Raw genomic sequence first — 19,587 nt, forward strand, 5'->3', positions numbered from 1 at the left:
CCGTCTCATTGCTGGATTCTGGGCGATCGTGCCGCAATGCCACATCGTCGCTGGGGGCCCTGCGTCTGAGATAGACGGTCCTTGTAGCCGAGGACAGCATGCGCGTCAGGGTCGAGAGAGCATCCTCGACCATGATGCGTCTCGTTTGACGCTCCCCAAGATTACCAACCCAACATGCACGGAGTGATCGGCCGTCGACAAGAAAACGATAGGCTTGCGTTGGCCATGCCCTCAGCCGATGCCACCCGATTGCTCCCTCCGCGCCGAGACCCACAGCGAGCACAGGGACGGATCTTGGAGGCGAAATTAACGGCGAGTGAGGCGTCACTCTATTTGATATTTGTCGTTTTCAAACAAGGAGGCAGTGTTGGGGGGAGGATGGCGGCTTTACTCGTTGAACCATCTGAACTCGCGGACGATCTTGAAGGCACCGAGGTCTTTCTTCTCCTCAACGCCAAGCTCGGCCAGGAGAGGCTTCAGCTCGCTGATGTACTGGCTGTACTGGCTCTTGGACTCAACCTTGCCCTCGAGGGCCTCAAGAACACGGACGGCAGTGGCGTACGAGTTGAGGCGGCGAGCGGCCTTGAGCGACTCGGTGATGACATCGACAGAGGGGACCCAATCGGCGGCGAAGATGTGGTTCAGGCCGCGCTCGAGCTCAAAGTCGTCTTCGCAGGTCGAAAAGTGCGAGACCCACTTCTGGACGTAGCCGTCGTAGTCCTTCTGGTTCTGGGGGTCGAGCTCGTGCGAGGCATATCCGCGAGTAGCGACGAACTGGGCGGGGCGGGCGAAAGCAGCGCGGGCTGTCGAATGGGACGATAAACAGACGAATCAATCAATATGAGCACAGAAGGTCGAGTTCATAACGAAACGGGGGTGTCGTGGAATCACGGCGTGGTATCGGATGCTGGCAGAGGCGGGCGCGGCGATGCTCAAAGGGCGCACACAGCCTCAAAACGAGGTTCTTTGGTGGCCGCCTCGGTCGTTCGAGATCCGCAAAACACCCGGTCGATAGAGATGCATGCTCGGCAGTGCACAAGCGCATCGATGTGGGTCGCCGGATGAATAATTGTCGGGTGCATCCGAAAGCCACAATTCAACAGGGCGGCCATGGTCTTGTTGAAACGTATCCACGCAGGCCATAGGCGGACACGGCCCATCGATCGAGCCCATCCGGCGGCGACCGCAGTGACGCTCCGACATCATGCGGAAAACTCGGATCGCAATACAGCAGAGGAGGCGCCTGGCCGTCGGAGTTGCAGGGTACCGACGGCAGCACCGACGGCAGCATCAACGGTGGCAGCAGCGGCACGACATTTACCCAAGGGGGCAGCGACGGCCCTTCTGACGGCGAGACGAGCAAACATGGTGGTGGGTTGGGTTGAGCGGAGCGACAAAAGCCAACGGCGATCAGACGAGGGAGAAGCGCAAAAGAAAACGCAAACCGGCGCGAGCAGGCGCCTATATGACACTGCGAGTCATCTTTGCGGGGAAAAAAGAAAACTCGGCCTCGCTCTCGGCACGCATCTCGCCTGCTCTCGCGCACTCTCGGCCCCCGTCTCGCCGCAGCGAGAGCCCGAGTGACTCACGCCAGCGCGTCTCGCGAGAACGCCTGTGTGTGTGTGTGTGCAGCCGTGTTCACGTGGGCATTCTGTGTCGCAGCCAGGCACAGCCGGCTGGGCACCGGTTCGAGGGCGGCGCCGGCTCGAGCCGCGAATGAATTCATTCATCTGCGCCGCGCTGCGCTGCTGTGGCTGCTGCCGAACCACTTTCTCCCGTGCGACCATGCTCACATGATCTTTTCTTCGCATGTCCCCGCGCTTCAGCCAATCCTCCGCCCTGGGTGCTGTCGATCCGGTTGCTGCTTGATCCGATTGCTGCTTGATCTGCCCGCGGAGCACCAATACTCGCTCCCACTCACTCAGACCGGCCGATCAACAACTGCCAGCAACGCCTGGTTCCGCATTCATCCACAACTCTGTCGATATCGTCCTCGTCTCAATCCCACACACATGTCCAGAGAAACAACCCCGCTGCTTGCGGGTGCTCCATCATCCGTTGTCGTCAACGTCGCAGAGACTGTCGCCGATCCGCTCCATCTGCAGAGCTTCAAAAAGCCCACAACAGATGTGTCTGCGCTCAAACGGTCGGGCTCGAGAGGCCGCAAGATCGCCGAGTTTTACGAGGCTCAAAACGAGCTCATCGACGATCTGCTGCACTCGCTGAGTCCACACGACGAAGAAGCCGAGCAGGCAAAACTCTTCAGGGTAAGTTCCAGCAACGCCCTTGTCCCAACGGAGCATGATCAAAGTCGCGCTGGGTCCGTGAGCACGCCCATGTGGTTCACACGGCCGATATGGGGTGGCTTCAGCGGGATACTGGTGTCTGGTGAGGCTGCTGACCCGTTTTCGTCTCTCCGGACCGATGGTCATCCCGGCGCGCCCACAACATATTTCTATCTACTATCATTCGCATCTGCAGCTCCAGCTCGCCATCAATTGCTCTGTGGCCGGCAACGTCTTCCTCATGGCGCTGCAGCTCTATGCCGCCCTGACATCCAACTCGCTCTCGCTCTTCGCAACCATGGCCGATGCATTCATGGACCTGGCTTCGTCTATAGTCCTACTCATAGCTGCCCATGCTGCCTCGAAGCAGAACCGACATGAATACCCAACTGGAAAGATGAGACTCGAGACCGCAGGCATCATTGTGTTTGCAAGCCTTATGGCCACGGTCTCATTTCAGCTGATGGTAAGCTTGCCTCTGCGCCTCTGCACATTATTCCGTCCGCCGACACCAGGACGGGAGCACCAGGGGACATGTTCAGGCGCAGCGACTGCCGTGACGCTGTGAGCAATGACGAAACTGGGCTGACGAGCACTGTCGCTCCTTCCCCGGCAACCTCCTCAATCCCGAAAGGCGGAGAGCATGAAAACGCTGATTGCCAAGAACCACGAAGTCGATGTGGACATGGCCAGCCTGTCCTGTGTCGGTGTTGCTCTAGGTTCGTGGAGTTGGCGTGCTATCACCGGCTGGCTACACTTCGCGAATGTCAATCGATCATCTTGGCAGAGTCCACCAGCGCCTGGGTCTCACCGCCCCCATCCTCTCTAACTTTGGTTGTCTGGGCTCCTCAGTGCTCAAAGCATGCCTGTACATGTTTTGTTCAAGCCTGTCTGAGTATCCCAGCGCAGCGGTGCTCGCCACAGACCACCGTAACGACATCATCGTCAACTTTTTCGGCATTGCGGCATCGCTGCTGGGCAAATATTATCTGTGGTGGATCGACCCGGTCGGCGGTCTTCTGATCGCCCTTGTTATTCTGCACTCATGGACAGAGACAGCATGGGGTAAGACCGCTGAGTTATGTTGTATTGCTGTCGCTGTAGCCGAGGGCGGTTCATGCAGTGTATCGCACATACGACAAGCCTCCAGTTCCAAGGTCCCCTTTGGTGCTGGTCTTCACCGGCCTGCTTCCTATCGTCCCATGCAGCCTGAAGCACAGCCGCTGACACATTTTCTGGGACTCTGCCACTGCTAGAGCACATCCAAAAGATCATCGGACAGTCCGCCGAGCCGGCTTTCCTCAAGAAGATTATCTACATCTCGCTCACTCACGACCCGCGGATCTTGCAGATCGACACCTGCTTTGCATATCACTCGGGCGACAACTACTTTGTCGAGGTAGACATTGTGCTCCCTCGGACCATGACGCTGGAGGACGCCCATGACATTGGCGAGAGCCTGCAGATGAAGCTCGAGGGCTTGAAGGTCGTCGACCGCGCGTTTGTGCATTTGGATTTCGAAAGCAGCCACAAGCCGGAGCACTCTCGCCCATGAAGCGGCGCTCGTGCTCTTGTCCCGATATTTGAACCGTTCAGGGCAGCCCGCTGCCCTGCTCTCAATCATGTCGGTTTCCTTCCACAATCCTTCTCCGCATACTTTTGTTATGAAGCAATACGGAGCACATCATTCCAAGTATACAGGACGCCGCTGCCGTGATAGCTTGGCAGCTTGCTGGTGTCGCTGTTCGACCATGAAGACACGGTCTGCTTGGACAGATTGGCACTAAACTCAATCAATAGACATGGGGCTACACCTTACACATGAGCAACGGGACACCCTCACGATCCCATAGGTCAGCGTAGTATGTGATGGCATGCATCAAGCTGAGCCACAAGAAGGGCGATGTGGGTGGCGACGGCGGTGCTTGAACTGCTCAAAGTGCCGAGCAAACCGCTGCCTCCTGGGACTGGATGCATAGCCCTTACCTTGACGCTGTACTGGTCTCGGAGTGCCAGCGATGAATGGTGCTCATGGGCACACTGAATATGGAGGCAACTTTTCTCAGGCTATGGATGACAGTAACGCCGCATCACAGAATGGTCATGGCCAGCGCGCGATGTTTTGAGGCAACAAAATATGATCAACGGCCAAAACCAGGGTGTCCCGTTTTTATTGGATTGGCTGTAGCGGTGGCGATCTCGCCTCCGCTCAGCTCAATGGTATGAATCAAAGGTGCCTGTACCCATCTCCATTGGATTGGATTGGATTGGATTGGCCCAAATCAGTACCAAAACCCATCACGGTTGGCTTCGGAGTGACGAAGAGGAGGGAAAGCGACGGATGGCCAACTTGCCAAAGATATTCTGCTGCCAGTTGCACCATATCACAGTTAGGCCACAGAGTCTGTGTCGATTGTCTCTTCGTCTGCCTGTGCCATCATCTTGACGGATTTTCAAATACGAGCTTGCGGACTGGACCACGGCTGACGGCTCTCGAAGGTGTCGTTGACCCAGCTCTTGACGAGCGTATTTGCAATCGCATACGGCTTGGCAGTGAACAAGCCGGTGGCAGGGGCGTCGTGCGCTTCAGCATTCGACAGCATTTCGCGTGCCTCTTCGCGCGTGAACCAGCGGGCATCTGAGCGATGGTTGGCTGAGTGTCAGGCGAGCAAACTGCACAGTATGACGACACAGGAGGCAATAGGACACAGCAAGAGCAGCATCGCTTGCAGAGCATAAGTTGGCCAAGTGAATCATGGGAGACACCGCTGCACCTCACCTTCGAGCTCCTAAGCGACACAAATCGGGTAGAGAACGACGAGCGGGGTCAGTGATCCGGTCGTATTCATTCCGCGGCCTTCAGAGTGCGTCTCTCTCGCAGATTCCTCAGAGAAGAGGCTCGCGAATCCACTTACATCATCATGAAGCTGAATGTCCTCTGTTTCTGCCTGAGCGACACATCCAATCCTTTCAGAGAGCCATGCGACTCAGGGTCAGTACGAATGAGTCGGGGTCCGACTGCATGGCCAAGCATCAATCGACATTGCTACTTCCGACCGGAGAGATATCGGATCCGGCTCATCGAGAATCTGCCACCCGAGCGATCCTAGTCGCTTGCATGATACGATGCAATGCCATGCAATGCCATGCGATACCATGCGATACGATACAGGGCCGCTCGAGGATGTCGCGCACTTACATGAGTTGAGCAGGGAACGGCCATGGCTGGGAACTGTGGTACCACACCTTGGAGATCCGGACATTGGTTTCCTCGTATGCCTCTCGCTGGACAGCCTCCTGGAAGATTGGAACGTTCGTATCAGTATCCCGTGTCTGGAAGAGCAACCTTCTGGATTGCGGCACAGCCCGAGCGAGAGCAGACTCGAGGATGTGGCTCACCTCAATGCTCTCTCCACCTTCCATAAATCCGGCTGACAACGAAGGGTGGAACGATGAGTAACTCTTTGGTTCTAGCATGGTCGATTTAGCAAAGTGCAGCGGCCTCCTGATCATAACAATGAAACCGAAAGCCTACCAACACATGAGTACATTCCTTGTGGCCAAACAGGCTTTCTGCCCAAGAGACAGCGCTCGCCGTCTTTGGAGATGATGCAGGCAATGACAACAGGGTCGGTGCGGGGATACGACGAGTTCTGGATTCCCTTGTTGGAGACGCAGGCAGCGTTGGGACATGTGCGCTTGTACCCGCCGTCGTCGGAGGAAGTTCTACCGCCGCAAGAGGAGCAGAATCGCTGGAAGCCACGATTTTAGAGGTCAGCGCAAGCCGCAGTTAGTAACAGCAGAGATCCTCGATTCGACTGTGGCTGACAGTGGGCCCGTGGACAGGAGTGAATCCAAGACATCCATCAAGTCCGCTCCTAATCGCTTCACGCACAGCGTCCATTGGCTTATCCATCGCGGATGGCACGCAAGAGTGTACACAGAATCATGCTCGACTCTGCATCGACAGACAGGCTTACGTTTCTCGAGTTCCAGTCAAGGAGACTTGCTGCTTGAGAAAAGAGGGCCGCATGGAACGAGCAAAAGCCAAAGGCGGCGGGCCGCGAGGACGCAAAGCTCAGTCCTTTCTGGCTCAGAGGCTCTGCAAAAACAGCCGTGTGTCAGTACGAAGGAATCCGAAAAACAGCGCACATTTCATTGCGGTCAAGGCAGCTTGCCTATCCAGTCGTTCAACAGCTGTTGAGCTGATCGAGATGGGGCCGGACATCAGCCTTGACTATTCACCCACCTTCCAGGCCGGCCAGTTGTCCGGTACCGTCGATGGCCCAGTAGGCGATTGAGCGACTGTCGACCCCGAGAAAAACGAGTGTCGTGGCCTCGCCGCCTTCAAACAGGGACTGCCCTCCCGCCGTCTCAAGGTCTAGACGAGAGAGCAGCGCAAGCTCTCTGTCCTTGGTAACAAGAATGCGGTGGCCACCATACACGAGGAACTTTGACGATGTGTCTGATAGTGTCTTGGCGAGGAAGGTCGAGTCACCGCGCTTGGTCGACTGGCGGGATGGAGCAGCGCACATCAGCCTCGGCGACGCATCTGGATCCGTCTGGATCAAACGGCGGCAACTGGCAGTGCAACTCGGGTACGGACACGGAGCAGCGCAAATACAGATTGTGCGATTGCCGATGCTCTCGGATGCTTTAGAAGAGCGATGACCAGGGCTCACCAGACGGTCCAGCGGGTTGGAGGCAAAGTGATGGTGGTGCATTCTTGGCAGATGGCGGAATGCGGACAGAGCCGGCCTGGCGACGGGCTTGATCGCTCGCGGAGAATTTGTCACTCGGCTGGTGCACAGGCACAAACGACCAGACACTGTCGTGCGAGCCTGTCCATGCAGCACCTGGTTGGAAGTCAGCCAGGACAGACATGTCGTCCCCGGCACCACCGTCGACCAGCCTCTCTGCAGCCGCAATCGCAGCCGGTGCCATCCCGGTCGATACATGGCAGAGCAGGCCAGGATGCGGCAGCGTCCGGGTCGGCCATTGTCTGTCGGAGTTTGCTGCGTCGCACAATCCGGCTCCAGCCAACTTTTTTTTTTGCCTCGCGGCTTTGGCGAGCAGGCGCTTGTCTGGGACGTTCCGATCGATCCACTCTGTCCGTCGCCGACACCGTCACCGACACCGTCACCGTCACCATATCGACACTGTCCGCAGCCACGTTGCATCGCCATGCCCAAGTCAAAGAGAGCCCAGATTGGTGAGTCGAGACAGAGAATCCATGACCAGCCAACGTCCGATTCGGGCCGTTCACCCGAGCGTTACTGACCCGACCGCATCCATCGTCTTGTCGCCGACCTGGCCAACCAGTCTCGCTAACCAAGACACAAAAGAAGACCCGGGAGCAGAAGGACACTCTGTTTCAGCAAGTCCGCGATGCCTGTGACTCGTTCACCAGCGTCTATGTCTTTTCGGTTGAAAACATGAGAAATACGTTCCTCAAGGATCTCCGAACCGAGTGGAGCACATCCAAATTCTTCTTTGGCAAAAACAAGGTCATGGCCAAGGCACTTGGCACTACGGCCGAGGAGGAGTACAAAGAAGACCTCCGATACGTGGCTGAGGTACGCTTTGGTCTGGACAGCGGATCGCCGGACAAGCGGTCGTCGATTTTGCTGGAGTTGAATCCTGGAGCCGTCGCTGCGTGCTCGAAGTTCGGTGGATGCATGGCTGCAACACTGGCTTGTCAAGGGAGTTGTCTTGGTTGGCAAATGGGCACATATAGGATGAGATAGGTGGCTGCTCCAGCACAAGCGCCGGACTTGCGCGGCGGTTGCAGCGCTGACCCTATCCGATTGCTCGGCATTCGTCGGCATGATCACCCGCCTTGGATGCCGATCTGATGGACAATCCCATTTGGAATCCACCTACAGAAACTCGATGGCAACGTTGGCCTTCTGTTCACCAACGCCAGCAAAGAAGAGGTTGAGGCATTTTTCGATTCTTATCGCAAGCAAGATTATGCTCGATCGGGCTGCGTGGCCACTGAGACCTTTGAACTCAAGGAGGGTGCCCTTTTCCGAGGCGAGGACCCCTTCCCGCACAACATGGAGCCGCAGCTGAGGAGCCTGGGGCTGCCCACCAAGCTTGTCAACGGAAAGGTTATGCTCACGCGCGACCATGTTGTCTGCCACGAAGGAAGTGTGCTGACTCCTGAGCAGGCCCAGCTTCTGGTACGTGGACGACGTGAACAAATGCAGTTCGTTTGGCCGATTAGCCAGATGCAGCTGCCGCATATTTTGTCGAGACAGCTCGTGGCGCGGACGAAATGATCTCGCTCAGGATGTGCTTTTGTGAGGATCATCACCTCGAATATCTCTCTAATCTAGTTGGCTCGGTCGTGCAGAAACACTTTTTTGTTCAGATGGCCGAGTTCCATGTGACGCTGCTCTGCCACTGGAACAACGGTACCTTTGTGGATCTGGCTGAGTCTTCGTAGTTGCCGCCGCTGTTTTGTGGACATGTCATCTTGAAGCAGTCCCAAGACAGGCGGTCGGTGTTTGGCCGGTACACTCGACAGGCAAGGGGCAGTCCAACTTCTGGACGAGTGGGCATATAGACAAACGTCCGTCGCCCTCATCATCGAACGGCAAGGGCGTCAAACTGACCTTGGGCACCATGTTCTGTGGATCTGGATTGCAATAAATCGCTGATACAGCGTTGTGCACGAGTCTCGGTGCATATAGGTGATCAGATCTATCTCAAATGGTCTTGTTGGATGCAAGCTTTGACACACGAGCTGGCATAGTTCAAACGAGCAGCTTCCTGTTTGAGCACAGTGCAATATTCCGGCAGTATCAGTCCTAGGTCGTCCAACTAAATTCGGCAGAGAGACTTCTCCTGCGATACCAGCCCAAGCCATACTGCATCGAGTGACGCTGCTCCAAGTGACGTCCACATTGGGTGTCGCTTTCGGCCGCTTTGCCCCCGAGCACATTGTAGCTCGTGGCGGGACCACAATACCCTCTGGCCAATCATGGCGGGGACGGATTGGATGCTATCACTAACCATCGCAAATGGCCTCTGTTTGTGTCGGCGCCCGCTGAGTATCGATCGGTCCCCCACGAAGAAAAGTCGTCGATGGTTGTGAGCACCCCAGCACCGGCACCGCCCATCCAGCCTCTGCTCTCGAGCTCACAAGCTTCCCCCTTGCGCCATCTCCCCATCCCTTTCCCACGGCGATATCCTCCTCAGCTACTCGTGTCGGGTGCTGGAATCTCCATCTCTAAAGGCGGCCACAAACCAGCGCTGCGACGGATCCATCCTTTTGCTCCACCCTGTTCGCCGAGCCCGCTTGCATCTATCGACCATTGCCGCACCTCTGCTGTTTGAGCTTGCCCGCACCAACCCACGCGACAATGGACGACGTCGGGGAGCTGAAGCGAACTATCGACTCCCTCAAGAAAGAGCGAGACGACCTTAAGGCCCAGCTCAGACAGGCCACCGTCGAGCTTGCTGTGCTCCGCGGCCAAGTCCAAAGAGCCATTTCCATCCTTACACCGTCCATCGCGACCCACACCCCAGCTCACGGCACCGCCAGCCAGGGGTCGTCGCGGATCAACGAGCAGCTTCTCTTGAGCCACGACCGATCCTTCAGCAGCGGCGAAATCGGCCCGGCCTCGCTGCAGCGCACACCTTCCACAGGAAATCAGCCCATTGCCAAGACAGCCAGCATCGAGAGCTTCAGTATGTTCACCGAAGTAAGCAAGCCCGTGACCCGACCCCCAAGACGAGCCCTTCGACCGACCCTCACCACGTTGATCCGACGGAGCTCCATCGACACTCCGACCGCCCCAAGTCTCAGCCGGAGGCTCTCTGACCAAAAAGGTCAAGAATCGATCAAGAAGGTGTCCGACGTCCCTCTGTCCCCCGGCGTAGCCGCCGGCATCTCGGGCTCACCACAGATGACAGGCTCTGGAGCGGTCCGGCAGCAATCCAGCGGCGAGGTTGTTCCAGGGTCGGCGTCCGAGCTCCTTTCGGCCTTCCCTGCCTTCAAGGGCTTCCCGCAAACGGTCCTCAACGAACTTGCTGCCAAGGGAAAGCCCCTCTCTGCGGGCTGTGGGGACTTTATCGTCAAATTCGGCACCTTGGCTAAAGAGATGTACTTTGTGGTCGAGGGCCAGGTAATATTCAGAGCAGCGGCTGACATCTGCGTCGTCATCCTGACATCAGGCATACTCGCATTCGGATCCAGCATCGACAATTTGCACTAAATCCCAGCCAATTGCACTCCCCAATCAGGTCGGAATCCAGAGTCAGAAGGGAAACAGCATCGGCTCCCTTGGCGAAGACGAGTTCTTTGGAGAGCTGGGCCTGGTCAACCAGACTCGCACGGCCAACATTGTCGCCAAGACCAACTGCCAGTTGTTAGTGCTGACCCGCGAATCGATCGACCAAGTGCTTGCCCCTCACCCCGACCTGAAAAAGCAGGTCGTGGACAAGATCGACGAGAAGCTCTCCTGGCTTAAAAACCAGGAGACCACCAATGCTTTCTCGAAGGAGTTTGGAGGAGAGTTTCTGGCTGATCTTGCCCGAAAGGATCTCGGCAAAGTAAGCTGTGTGTCGTCAGGCAGCTCACGAGCCTTACAGCGGTGTTTGCCGTTGGGCAGTACAGAAAAATAGCGACGCTAATGGCAGCATGTTCGGCCAATAGCTCCTGGTCCTGTCCGAAGTGGAGCCGACGTTTATTGAGCAGCTCGTCATGACGATCGTACCCGAAGTATACGATCCCGGCAAGAACGTCATCAACATTGGCGATGAGTCCGACGCCATATTCTTCCTCCTCAAGGGCTCGGTCGAGGTTATTGGCCCCCAGGGCGCGGTCCATGCTGTCATGGTCGAAGGAGCATTCTTTGGCGAGGTCGGGCTCTTCCACAACATCAAGCGAACAGCGTCAATTCGGGCCAAGGAGCAGTGTCTTGTCCTCAAGATGATGAAGTCGAGTCTGGAGCAGGTTCTGACGCTCTATCCGGAGGTCAAGAAGCAGATCGCCCGTGTGGCAGCCGAGCGCTACAGCCTCCTGAAGGAGCGTGGAGAGACTGGCGAGTCCCGCGAGCAATTCGATGTTGAAATCTCGTTGCAGGCGCTGAAGCAGGTGCGTTGGTTGCCCGGACAGGCACTTGTTCAGCGACTTTGAAACAGTCCCCACGCGTGGAACTGACCTCGGGCAGCCGATGAAGCACCCGTGTCAGAGTCTGAAGGAGCGGCGATTTCAATTTCTTTCACTATCTCGATCATCTGAGCTTGCACCAGACGGCTTGATAACGCTTCCCTTTGATTTTCTTGGCGACTCGATAACGACACACCGCGGTCCTCTCTCTCAGATCGAAATCTTCCTGCACGTTCAAGACGAAGTTTTGAGCGAGCTCGGAATGTGGATGAACCGACGAAGCTGGAAGTCTGGAGATTATATCCTCCGATGCGGCGAGCACGGCGATTCGATGCACTTCCTGGCAGCAGGGAACGTCGACGTCCTGTCCGAGGTGAGCAGCAAACGCTGTCGCAGAATGATATGGTTCGATGTGATGTGACCTGAATTGCAATGCAACGGAGCCAGCGCTGCTCATGTGCTCATCCCAACCACATTCTACCTAAATCCCACAGTTTGGCCAAACCATCGACACCGCTTCGGGCCCCAACGCCTATTTTGGTGAAGTGGCAATTCTGGAGGAAGTTCCCAGGACTGCCTCGGTGCTGGCAAAGTCGGACTGCTCGACGTACGAGCTGCGAAAGGAGGACGTTCTCAGGATGATATCAAAGTATCCACAGATCGGCGAGTCCATCGCCGAGATAGCCAAGTCGAGAATGCAGGCGTACTTGATGCGGAGCATTTTGGCGTAACCGGCGCGGGAACAGGCCAGAGGATGGGAAAGGGTGGAGGAGGCGGTCTGTGGATGAACAGTCACAAGGAATCAGCAGCGGCGACGCTCTGTACGCGCTGGCATCCTCCATCCACAACCTGAGCAAGGTGTCCACTTGGCCTCAATACCATCATTATCATAATTGTCATCATCATCACCACCATCATCGTCACCGGAATGATCGCTTTGGTACTGCGATTGTCGTTTACCGCATTGCTCGCCTCTTCCCCACCCCCGGACTCGTCGCTGATGCCAGAGAAAAGGGTCGCTGTCCCGTAACTTTTCGTATTGACTGTGCTATAAGGGACATGAGATGTATTCAGATACCAGAGACGCAAAATATAAGGGGGGTCGGAGGAGGGTACCAATGACCATCCTTGGATATCCTGGGGGATGTCAACTCCTCGATACATACATACAACGGAGCCGCCGGGTATGTAGCTTCGTCTCTATCGCCAACTGCTGTGCTTCGTGCACGATCGCACGGCAGGAGGAGACCCGGGTTCGTTGCACCGCAGCAGCTCCATGGATCATAGCTTTCAGACACGATTGTATTCCAGCAATCATGTGCCGGAGGATCGACTACTTCCATCCGCCGCCGTGGTTGCCGGTTTTGGCCTCGGCACCCTTGCGCTTGTCGTTGACGCTGCTGGCCAGGCGTTCCCACACAGGAACTCGACGCTCCTTGGCTGGCGGCGTGGGCGGTGCTTGTGGGGCCGGAGAGAGCGGGGGCGTCGGCTGTTGTGGCTGGCGCTTTGACGCTGCAGCAGCCGGAGCCGGGGTGGGAGTGATGCGCGACACTCGCTTGGGTGGCACCGGCGTGCTGGTGGACGAGCCAACGGTGGCGGCGGAGGAGACGCTACGGGGTCGAGCGACTGGCACGGCCGGAGCCGGGATTCCAGCTTCGACGGGCTCAGGGCTGGCTCGCAGTGCATTGGTGGAAGCTGCTGTCTGCACGACCGAAGCCGACAGAGGCTCTGGTCCCGGTCGGATAGAGGATCGGCGAGAGTTGGGAGCAGAAGCACTCGGGGTCGGCGACGCAGCAGCTCGGTCGAGCCGTGATATCGAGCGCGCCGAGCGGAGAGTCTTCTCGGGAGGCGTGGGTGGATTCTCTGCAGAAACGGCACTCTGGCGGCGCGAAGCAGTCGAAATAGTCGAGATCGAGGCCCGCTTGCGAAGCGTGGAGGATGAGGAATACGCAGTACTGGAGCCCCGCGGCGGGGCAGTGTCGGGCGAGGTAAAGGTCGAGCTGCGGACCCGCGTGGCGCTACTGGAAGGTGCCGTCGTGGTTCTGGAAAGCGAAGACGTCCCGTTGATGGCGGAGCTGCGGGGCGATCGTGCCTCGCCCGACGATGAGGTATCCTTGGAGACGGTGCTGGTGCGGACGGCGGGCTTGGCCCCTGCTGCTGTCGAGGACGACATCGACTGGGTCTTGCGATGGGTTGTATCGCTTCGTTTGAGTGGCGCGGCGGAAGGATCCCGCTTCCTTCGCTCGCTCGCAGGCGCCGAAGGATCGCGGTTGCGACGAGAGTTGCGCGAGTCGTCCTTATCGGCAACATGGCTCGATCGAGCGGCGGTGCTCCTTTCTTTCTTGGTTCTGTCGGTGCGGGTTCTGTCGGAGACATCGGGGTCGGACCCATCTTTTCGATGCCTGGACGACGCAGATGTCTTGGAGTCGTGCTTGCGAGCCTCGGATTTGCTATGGTCGTTGTCGTCGTCATCGTCGTGCTCATGAGCCTTGCCAACGTCCCGGACGATCTTTGCACTTGCGGGAGTGAGACTCTTTGCCCGGCGCCGACCGACCTCGGTGATGAAGTTGTCTTCGTCCGTGTTGATGTCACTGTCGAGGCCGCCAAAGACGGTTTGGATGCCGTCGCCGCTGAGGGAACTGCACTCGACGTATCGCGTAGCCGACATTTTCTTGGCGAGCTCGAGGCCCTGGATAGTTCAAGCCCAGAGTGAAGCGACTGTACGGTCAGGAGCCGGCCCAGCTGAACTGCCAACGCGAGGTAACGACGGTTGAAGCACGAGGAACTCACCATCTCGAAGGTCACAAAGCCAGACTCTGGACTACCGCCACCGGGCGACTCGCGGGCAGCTTTGTCTCGAGCATCCGACTTGAGTCCAACGACCGCAAAGGGCCGGTTGGGGCAGTAATATCGCACCTCGGGTACGAACTGAAGGAGCACCAGAGCAAAAGACCAAGGGGTTACAACGTGCTATTGGCCAAGACAAGCACTGGCATGGTATCTGGGGATCTATACTCGAGATCCATGTCCCAGAGATAGACAGCGCGGACAACACTGGCCTCGCAAGCCAGGATATGGCGCGGAATCCCATCCAAGAATCCCATCCAAGAATCCCATCCAAGAATCACGTCCAAGAATCCCATCCAAGAATCGCGTCCAAGAGTCGCTTCCAAGAATCATGTCCAAGAGTCGCTTCCAGCTTTGGCGACTGCTGATCGATGCAGCCCCCAGATTGATTACATGGCCGTCCATGACTTGCCCAGGACTTGGATTGGACTGCCGTCGCCTCCCCATCTGGCCTTTCTTCATCCCTCTGCCCAAACGGATATCGTGAGTGAGTCGTGCGCTCGTACCTTCTCCTCGACACTCTTGAAAGACGGAATGCTATCGACGGCGAAGCAAATCAGAAAGCTTGAGGCGCGCTCGTATGCGTAGGGTCGAAGCCGGTCAAAGGCCACGGCACCGGCGGTATCGCAGATCTCCAGATCGGGCTGGGAGGGCAGCGAGTAGCTCTCCTCGAGGGTAGCAACGTGCTCCTGTCGAACGGGAAAGAAAAGAAAAAGAAGAAAGAAGCGGTAGCACCAAAGAGATTTGGCGAGAGCCGGGATGAGATTGATGCGGACAAGACGTCAGGAACGGAGCCGATGAGAGCTGTGTCAGGCCATATTGTCAAATCCAAAGAGCAGGTGCAGGAAGGGAGAGATTGCCAGGGACAGGACAGGACAGAGCAGGACAGGACAGAGCAGAGCAGTGCGTGTTGGGCTCTTTGGGAACCAAGATCTGCGGTGACCGACAAAGCCAGAGCCGACTCGTACCTCTTGAAAAGAGCCATTCAAAAGACGGAGGACCATGCATGTTTTGCCGACGCCCTCGTCGCCGACACAGACGACTTTTCGCTTCGACATTGAGGGGAGTGCCGAGCCGGGTTGAGGAAGGGATTGGCTGGGGAGTGAGGCTGAGATTCAGCGCAGATACGGAAGGAATCGAGAGGTGGAGGACCGTGGCCAGGCCGAGGAAGCGCAGAGACACAGGCGAGAGGCTGCAGCGGGCATGGGCCGAGGCGGGGCGGGGCGGGGCGATGAAGGCAAGAGGGCAAAAAGGCGGGGCTGCAGGGTCTGGACCCAACGAAGAGCAGGCCAGCAACGGGCAAGCTCTTGGGGACGACAAGAGGCAAGTCTGTGGCACCTGGAGCGACACCAAGGCCGAAACTGAAACAAGTGGCCTGGTGGGTGCGCGGGAAAGGAGCCCGGCTCAGCAACAGGTGCAGCAACAGAAGCAGCAACAGAGGCAGCAGCCAGAGTCATATGGGGTGCCAGGATTCCACCGGATGCCGTGCCAAATGAAACAGGCCATCGACAGGCGTCGGTCCATCGGCTCCTGCTCGAGATCATGATTACAGGCAATCCAATAAAAAACGGGACACCCAGGTTTTGACCATTGATCGAATATTTTGTTACCCAATGTTATCGCGCGCTGGCCATGACCATTCGCCGGACAGTGTGGAATCGCGGCGTCAATGCGGCGCGCAACATGATCGCAGTATGCAGGTCGATTGTGGAGATCGGAGAGCGACCGGCGATCTTCACTCGGAGGCTGCCAAAGTGATCTGTTTTATTTCTTGTGGCTTTGCTTGACGCAAGCACAGCACATACTACATGTTCATGGAAGCGGCTGTGGTGTCCCGTTTTTTTCTGAATAAAGTGTACAGAGCCACAAGGCGATGAATGCAGTCACGGGATTGTTATATTTGCAATAGGATGTACGGGAATACCAAATATGGGGGGATATCAACTCCCGGTCGCCCAAGAACAACAATCTGCGATATGTGACAGCAAGACCGTTGTACTGAGAGGGGGGGAATGTGACGACCCAGGCAGATAATGATTGCAAGAGAGGCAGGGGGTGACCGACCACATCGGCGGTAAGCGACTGCAGTTCAGCGACACGCGCAACATGCAGCAGTAACCGCCAGTCAGCAACGATCATGGCTCGATGACATGCACGACATGCGACGATGGCAAGCAGTTGGCGACCATGGTAGCGAGTGCCACACAAGGCGCTCAGGCCATGTGGCCCTGCTTGCTTGGGCAGGACACCTTCATGAACTCATCCACCTTGGCCACATAGATCTCAAAATCCACCAGGACCTCGGGCGGCATCTTGATGTTCTCCACAAAGATGCTCTCGTCGATCTGCTGGTTCTCTTCGACCGCAACCCGGTGGACAAACTCGCTCTGGGGCAGGAAGCTCAGGCGCCGCAGGGTGTTGTCGGTAAAGTTGGTGGACTTGTTGGGCTTGCGCGCGCGCATGAAAATATAGCGCACGAGCGATCCAAGCGTAGGCGCCGGATAGGCCGTCGATGCTAGAGGGTCTCGTGAATAGAACCGGTGCAGCTCCGGGGAGAGAGGCTCGGACTGCAGGTACTCGACCATGGCCCGCATCAGGCTCACCGAGTGCGGTGACCCGCCGATCTTGTACTGTCGGTCGGCACCATAGGAGAACCGAAGGCATCGCGATCCTAGGTCGAGCTTGACGATCGCAACGGAAATGTACATGTGTGGGTCGGAGGCGCGGCCGAGGTCGACGAGGGAGCCTTGCTGCCGGCGCCGGCGGGTTTTCGGAATGGGCACCTGGCCCATGATCAGGAACTTGAGCTCGCCCATGGCGCACGGCCGCATAATGTCGTCCCGGGCCTCATCGGTGACGCCGTCCAGCCGCTGGACGATGCGCTCAAAGGTGCTGAAGGACACGTGGGTCTCCATCTTCTGGGGGATGGCAATCTTTTCCATGTTGATATCGCGGATCATCTGCAGGACCTGCGACAGGAACGCCGAGTTGAGGGCCGAGCTGGTCGGGGACGAAATGTTGAAGACCACGTACTTGACGGCGACGTCTTTGCCGATACGGATGTGCTGCAGGTTGCAGGTCTTTTTGTTCTCGCTGAAGAGCTCCTTGGGACGCCACTTGCCGGTGCGCCGGCGGCCGCCGCCTCCGCATTCGGTGCAGAACTGGTACTTTTGCTCGCAGGTCTTGCATAGGGTGTCGACATCGAAGGCAGCCTTTTTCCAGCCCTCGGGTTTCTGGATGCCGACGCCGCCCCAGCAGATGCAGCCCTTACAGACATCGCAGGTGACAGCCAGCGATTCGGGCGACGCGAGCGACTCTTCCAGCGACGCGGGTGGCTCGCCAGCGGCTGTCGAGCTCCGGCAGGGCTCGCATACGAGATTGACTTCGTAGGGCTCTTGAAAGAGCGACGACGGGCCATAAAGCGTGAGATGCACAAGGCTGGCGTGGCAGCTGCGACAGTGGCCAAGCTCCTGGATGACCTTGCGGCCCGGGTCAGACTCGGACGGAGGACTTGAGGGCTGCGAGGCGTCGCCCAGCAGCTGGGAAGAGCCCGTGGGCGAACTGCGATGGCGAAGAAGCGACTGAACAACGGCGGCGGGCTTGTTCTTTCCAGACTTGTCGATGGTCTTTGTGGCGACCTGCGACAGGGCAGTTTTTTTGGGCTTGACGTCCGCGGAATGAGGAAGGGGATGGGGAAGGGGAAGGGGATGGGGATGCGGATGGTGGGGATGGACATCTCGACGCTCATGTTGGGGGAGGGACGAAGACACGGGGAGACTGCCGTACTCTGGATACTCGGCCGGAAGGTAGCGCTGGGCTGGGACCGGGTGGAAGCCGTCTTCGGCCAAAGTCTGGGCAGGGTCTCGATGGGGTGAGAGCGTCATATCACTCTTTGGTATGCCGTCGAGGATAGCGGCTTGATCGATGCGCACAGAGTTCGGGAAGGGCATTGCGCCAAACTCAGGGTTGAAGCGGGCGGGCGTTGACATGTGGTCGATCAGGGTGTGGGCCGGGATGGACGAATAGTAGTCCTGGACATGAGGCAGGCCGAATGAGGGATCTTGTGCATTCTGGCGAGCAGAAGGATGGGCGGGAAGCTGCGATGGATGTTGATGGTGATGGGATGGCATCTGGCTATGACCCGAAAGATGGCCGTGATTTGGAACCTGGGCATGCAAGTGCGTCGGGACGTGGGGAACATGACCGTGATCGAGAGCATGGGCATGGCCGTTGCTGGCGATCTGGGTCCGGATCTGGGAGTGATCGGAAAAGGGCCCGGACGCATGGCTATGACCAGGGACTTGGCTCGGGCCTTGGGTATGGGCTGCGGAGGCTTGATGGGCGCCTGGGCTCTGCAACTGAGACAGCGGCGAGGGCGGGATCGACGGTGGCGACGGATGCGAGCGGGATATCGATGCCAGCTGAGAGTGCGAATGAGAGTGCGGGTGCGGGAACGATGGCGGAAACGAGGGCGACTGGGGCTTGAGCTGCCGAGTCTGGGACAGGGTCTGGATGCGCTTGGAGGAGTCAAAGTGGGAGGGCGACGGCAGCTCCTGCGGAGAGAACTGGTAGACGGACGGTTGGGTGTGGTTCTGGGTGTGGTTCTGGGTCTGGCTTTGATTCTGAGTCTGGGCAACCTTCCACTGCGACGGCGCAAAGGCAGGAAGGAGCTGGGCATCGGGCTTGGGCAGCGATTGCGGGTCATGGCGGGTCATGGCAGCCAAGTCGCCGACGACGGGAGGGTACTCGTGCATCAGATAGGGATGGGGCTGGACAGGGGCGCCGATGGGAGGCATGTCGGCATAGGACAGCTCGGGCTGGGCGCCGTTGGGCAAGTAGTGGCTGTAGTGGTAGCCGGGCGAGGCGAGCATCGAGGGATAGGGCAGCGGCTGGGAGGCAACGGGATCGGCGAAGGGCTGCGAAAGCGGGTGCTTTTTGGGGTCAGGGAGGAGCTCCGAAGAGGGAGGGAGTCTGTTTTGTCCGGCAAGTCGCGAATTGGGCTCTTGAGGCGAGTGATGGAAATACGGGTTCATGATCGAGCCGCCGAGGGAGATGAGCGGTTTGCCCGCTTGCGGACCAGGAGTGGGAGTAGTAATTGGGCAACAGCCGCCGAGACAGATGTGCAGTCAATAGGCCCGATGTGCAAGTCGACGAGGCAGGTGTGTCGCCGAAGGATGGAAAGGGATGGAGTGCCTGTAAAGGTGGGGGGGAATCGGCAGCAGACGAGCGATCACGGCGATCAGAGCTCACGCAGCCGAAGGTAACATGGAGCGAGAGCGAGAAAAAATGCACGATGGAGCCCAAGACCGGAGAGGGGGCGGTCTGTAAAACGGT

The 19,587-nt window shown here is 57.8% G+C and overlaps 7 protein-coding genes across 7 annotated transcripts; 3 read left to right on the forward strand and 4 right to left on the reverse strand.

Annotated features, from left to right (window-relative positions):
• Positions 1-294: 294 nt before the first annotated feature.
• Positions 295-1,421, reverse strand: BJ171DRAFT_532545 (cytochrome c oxidase, subunit VA/VI). Its single transcript, XM_053112787.1, has 2 exons — positions 1,322-1,421; positions 295-803 (listed from the first exon to the last, which is right to left on the reverse strand). Exons 1-2 carry the CDS (start codon positions 1,365-1,367, stop codon positions 388-390), a joined length of 462 nt encoding a protein of 153 aa, XP_052962082.1. The 5' UTR covers positions 1,368-1,421; the 3' UTR covers positions 295-387.
• Positions 1,422-1,825: 404 nt separating this feature from the next.
• BJ171DRAFT_449217 (cation efflux family-domain-containing protein) lies at positions 1,826-4,112 on the forward strand. Its single transcript, XM_053108204.1, has 5 exons — positions 1,826-2,267; positions 2,482-2,751; positions 2,920-3,004; positions 3,138-3,350; positions 3,542-4,112. The coding sequence occupies exons 1-5, from the start codon at positions 2,013-2,015 to the stop codon at positions 3,838-3,840; spliced, it is 1,122 nt and encodes a 373-aa protein (XP_052962083.1). The 5' UTR covers positions 1,826-2,012; the 3' UTR covers positions 3,841-4,112.
• A 309-nt stretch (positions 4,113-4,421) lies between these two features.
• BJ171DRAFT_532548 (NUDIX hydrolase domain-like protein) lies at positions 4,422-7,248 on the reverse strand. Its single transcript, XM_053112788.1, has 9 exons — positions 6,968-7,248; positions 6,535-6,796; positions 6,266-6,387; positions 5,821-6,037; positions 5,685-5,716; positions 5,485-5,582; positions 5,201-5,252; positions 5,065-5,074; positions 4,422-4,923 (listed from the first exon to the last, which is right to left on the reverse strand). The coding sequence occupies exons 1-9, from the start codon at positions 7,241-7,243 to the stop codon at positions 4,739-4,741; spliced, it is 1,254 nt and encodes a 417-aa protein (XP_052962084.1). The 5' UTR covers positions 7,244-7,248; the 3' UTR covers positions 4,422-4,738.
• Positions 7,249-7,347: 99 nt separating this feature from the next.
• On the forward strand, positions 7,348-8,986 carry BJ171DRAFT_604729 (ribosomal protein L10-domain-containing protein). Its single transcript, XM_053115190.1, has 4 exons — positions 7,348-7,497; positions 7,608-7,861; positions 8,171-8,470; positions 8,644-8,986. The coding sequence occupies exons 1-4, from the start codon at positions 7,470-7,472 to the stop codon at positions 8,734-8,736; spliced, it is 675 nt and encodes a 224-aa protein (XP_052962085.1). The 5' UTR covers positions 7,348-7,469; the 3' UTR covers positions 8,737-8,986.
• Positions 8,987-9,655: 669 nt separating this feature from the next.
• BJ171DRAFT_641173 (cyclic nucleotide-binding-like protein) lies at positions 9,656-12,351 on the forward strand (the record flags this gene model as incomplete). The annotated part of the gene is made up of 5 exons (XM_053115775.1): positions 9,656-10,420; positions 10,539-10,847; positions 10,951-11,391; positions 11,621-11,779; positions 11,901-12,351. 5 exons carry the CDS (start codon positions 9,656-9,658, stop codon positions 12,135-12,137), a joined length of 1,911 nt encoding a protein of 636 aa, XP_052962086.1. The 3' UTR covers positions 12,138-12,351.
• A 48-nt stretch (positions 12,352-12,399) lies between these two features.
• Positions 12,400-15,631, reverse strand: BJ171DRAFT_532555 (uncharacterized protein). Its single transcript, XM_053112789.1, is given in 5 exon segments — positions 12,400-14,095; positions 14,197-14,334; positions 14,760-14,942; positions 15,222-15,322; positions 15,336-15,631. 4 exon segments carry the CDS (start codon positions 15,309-15,311, stop codon positions 12,740-12,742), a joined length of 1,767 nt encoding a protein of 588 aa, XP_052962087.1. The 5' UTR covers positions 15,312-15,322; positions 15,336-15,631; the 3' UTR covers positions 12,400-12,739.
• Positions 15,632-16,009: 378 nt separating this feature from the next.
• On the reverse strand, positions 16,010-19,553 carry BJ171DRAFT_532560 (uncharacterized protein). Its single transcript, XM_053112790.1, has one exon. It carries the CDS (start codon positions 19,284-19,286, stop codon positions 16,467-16,469), a length of 2,820 nt encoding a protein of 939 aa, XP_052962088.1. The 5' UTR covers positions 19,287-19,553; the 3' UTR covers positions 16,010-16,466.
• Between the last annotated feature and the right edge of the window lie 34 nt (positions 19,554-19,587).

The sequence above is a fragment of the Polychytrium aggregatum genome, assembly GCF_025602895.1.
Source record: "Polychytrium aggregatum strain JEL109 chromosome Unknown BJ171scaffold_86, whole genome shotgun sequence".
Taxonomy (NCBI): domain Eukaryota; kingdom Fungi; phylum Chytridiomycota; class Chytridiomycetes; order Polychytriales; genus Polychytrium; species Polychytrium aggregatum.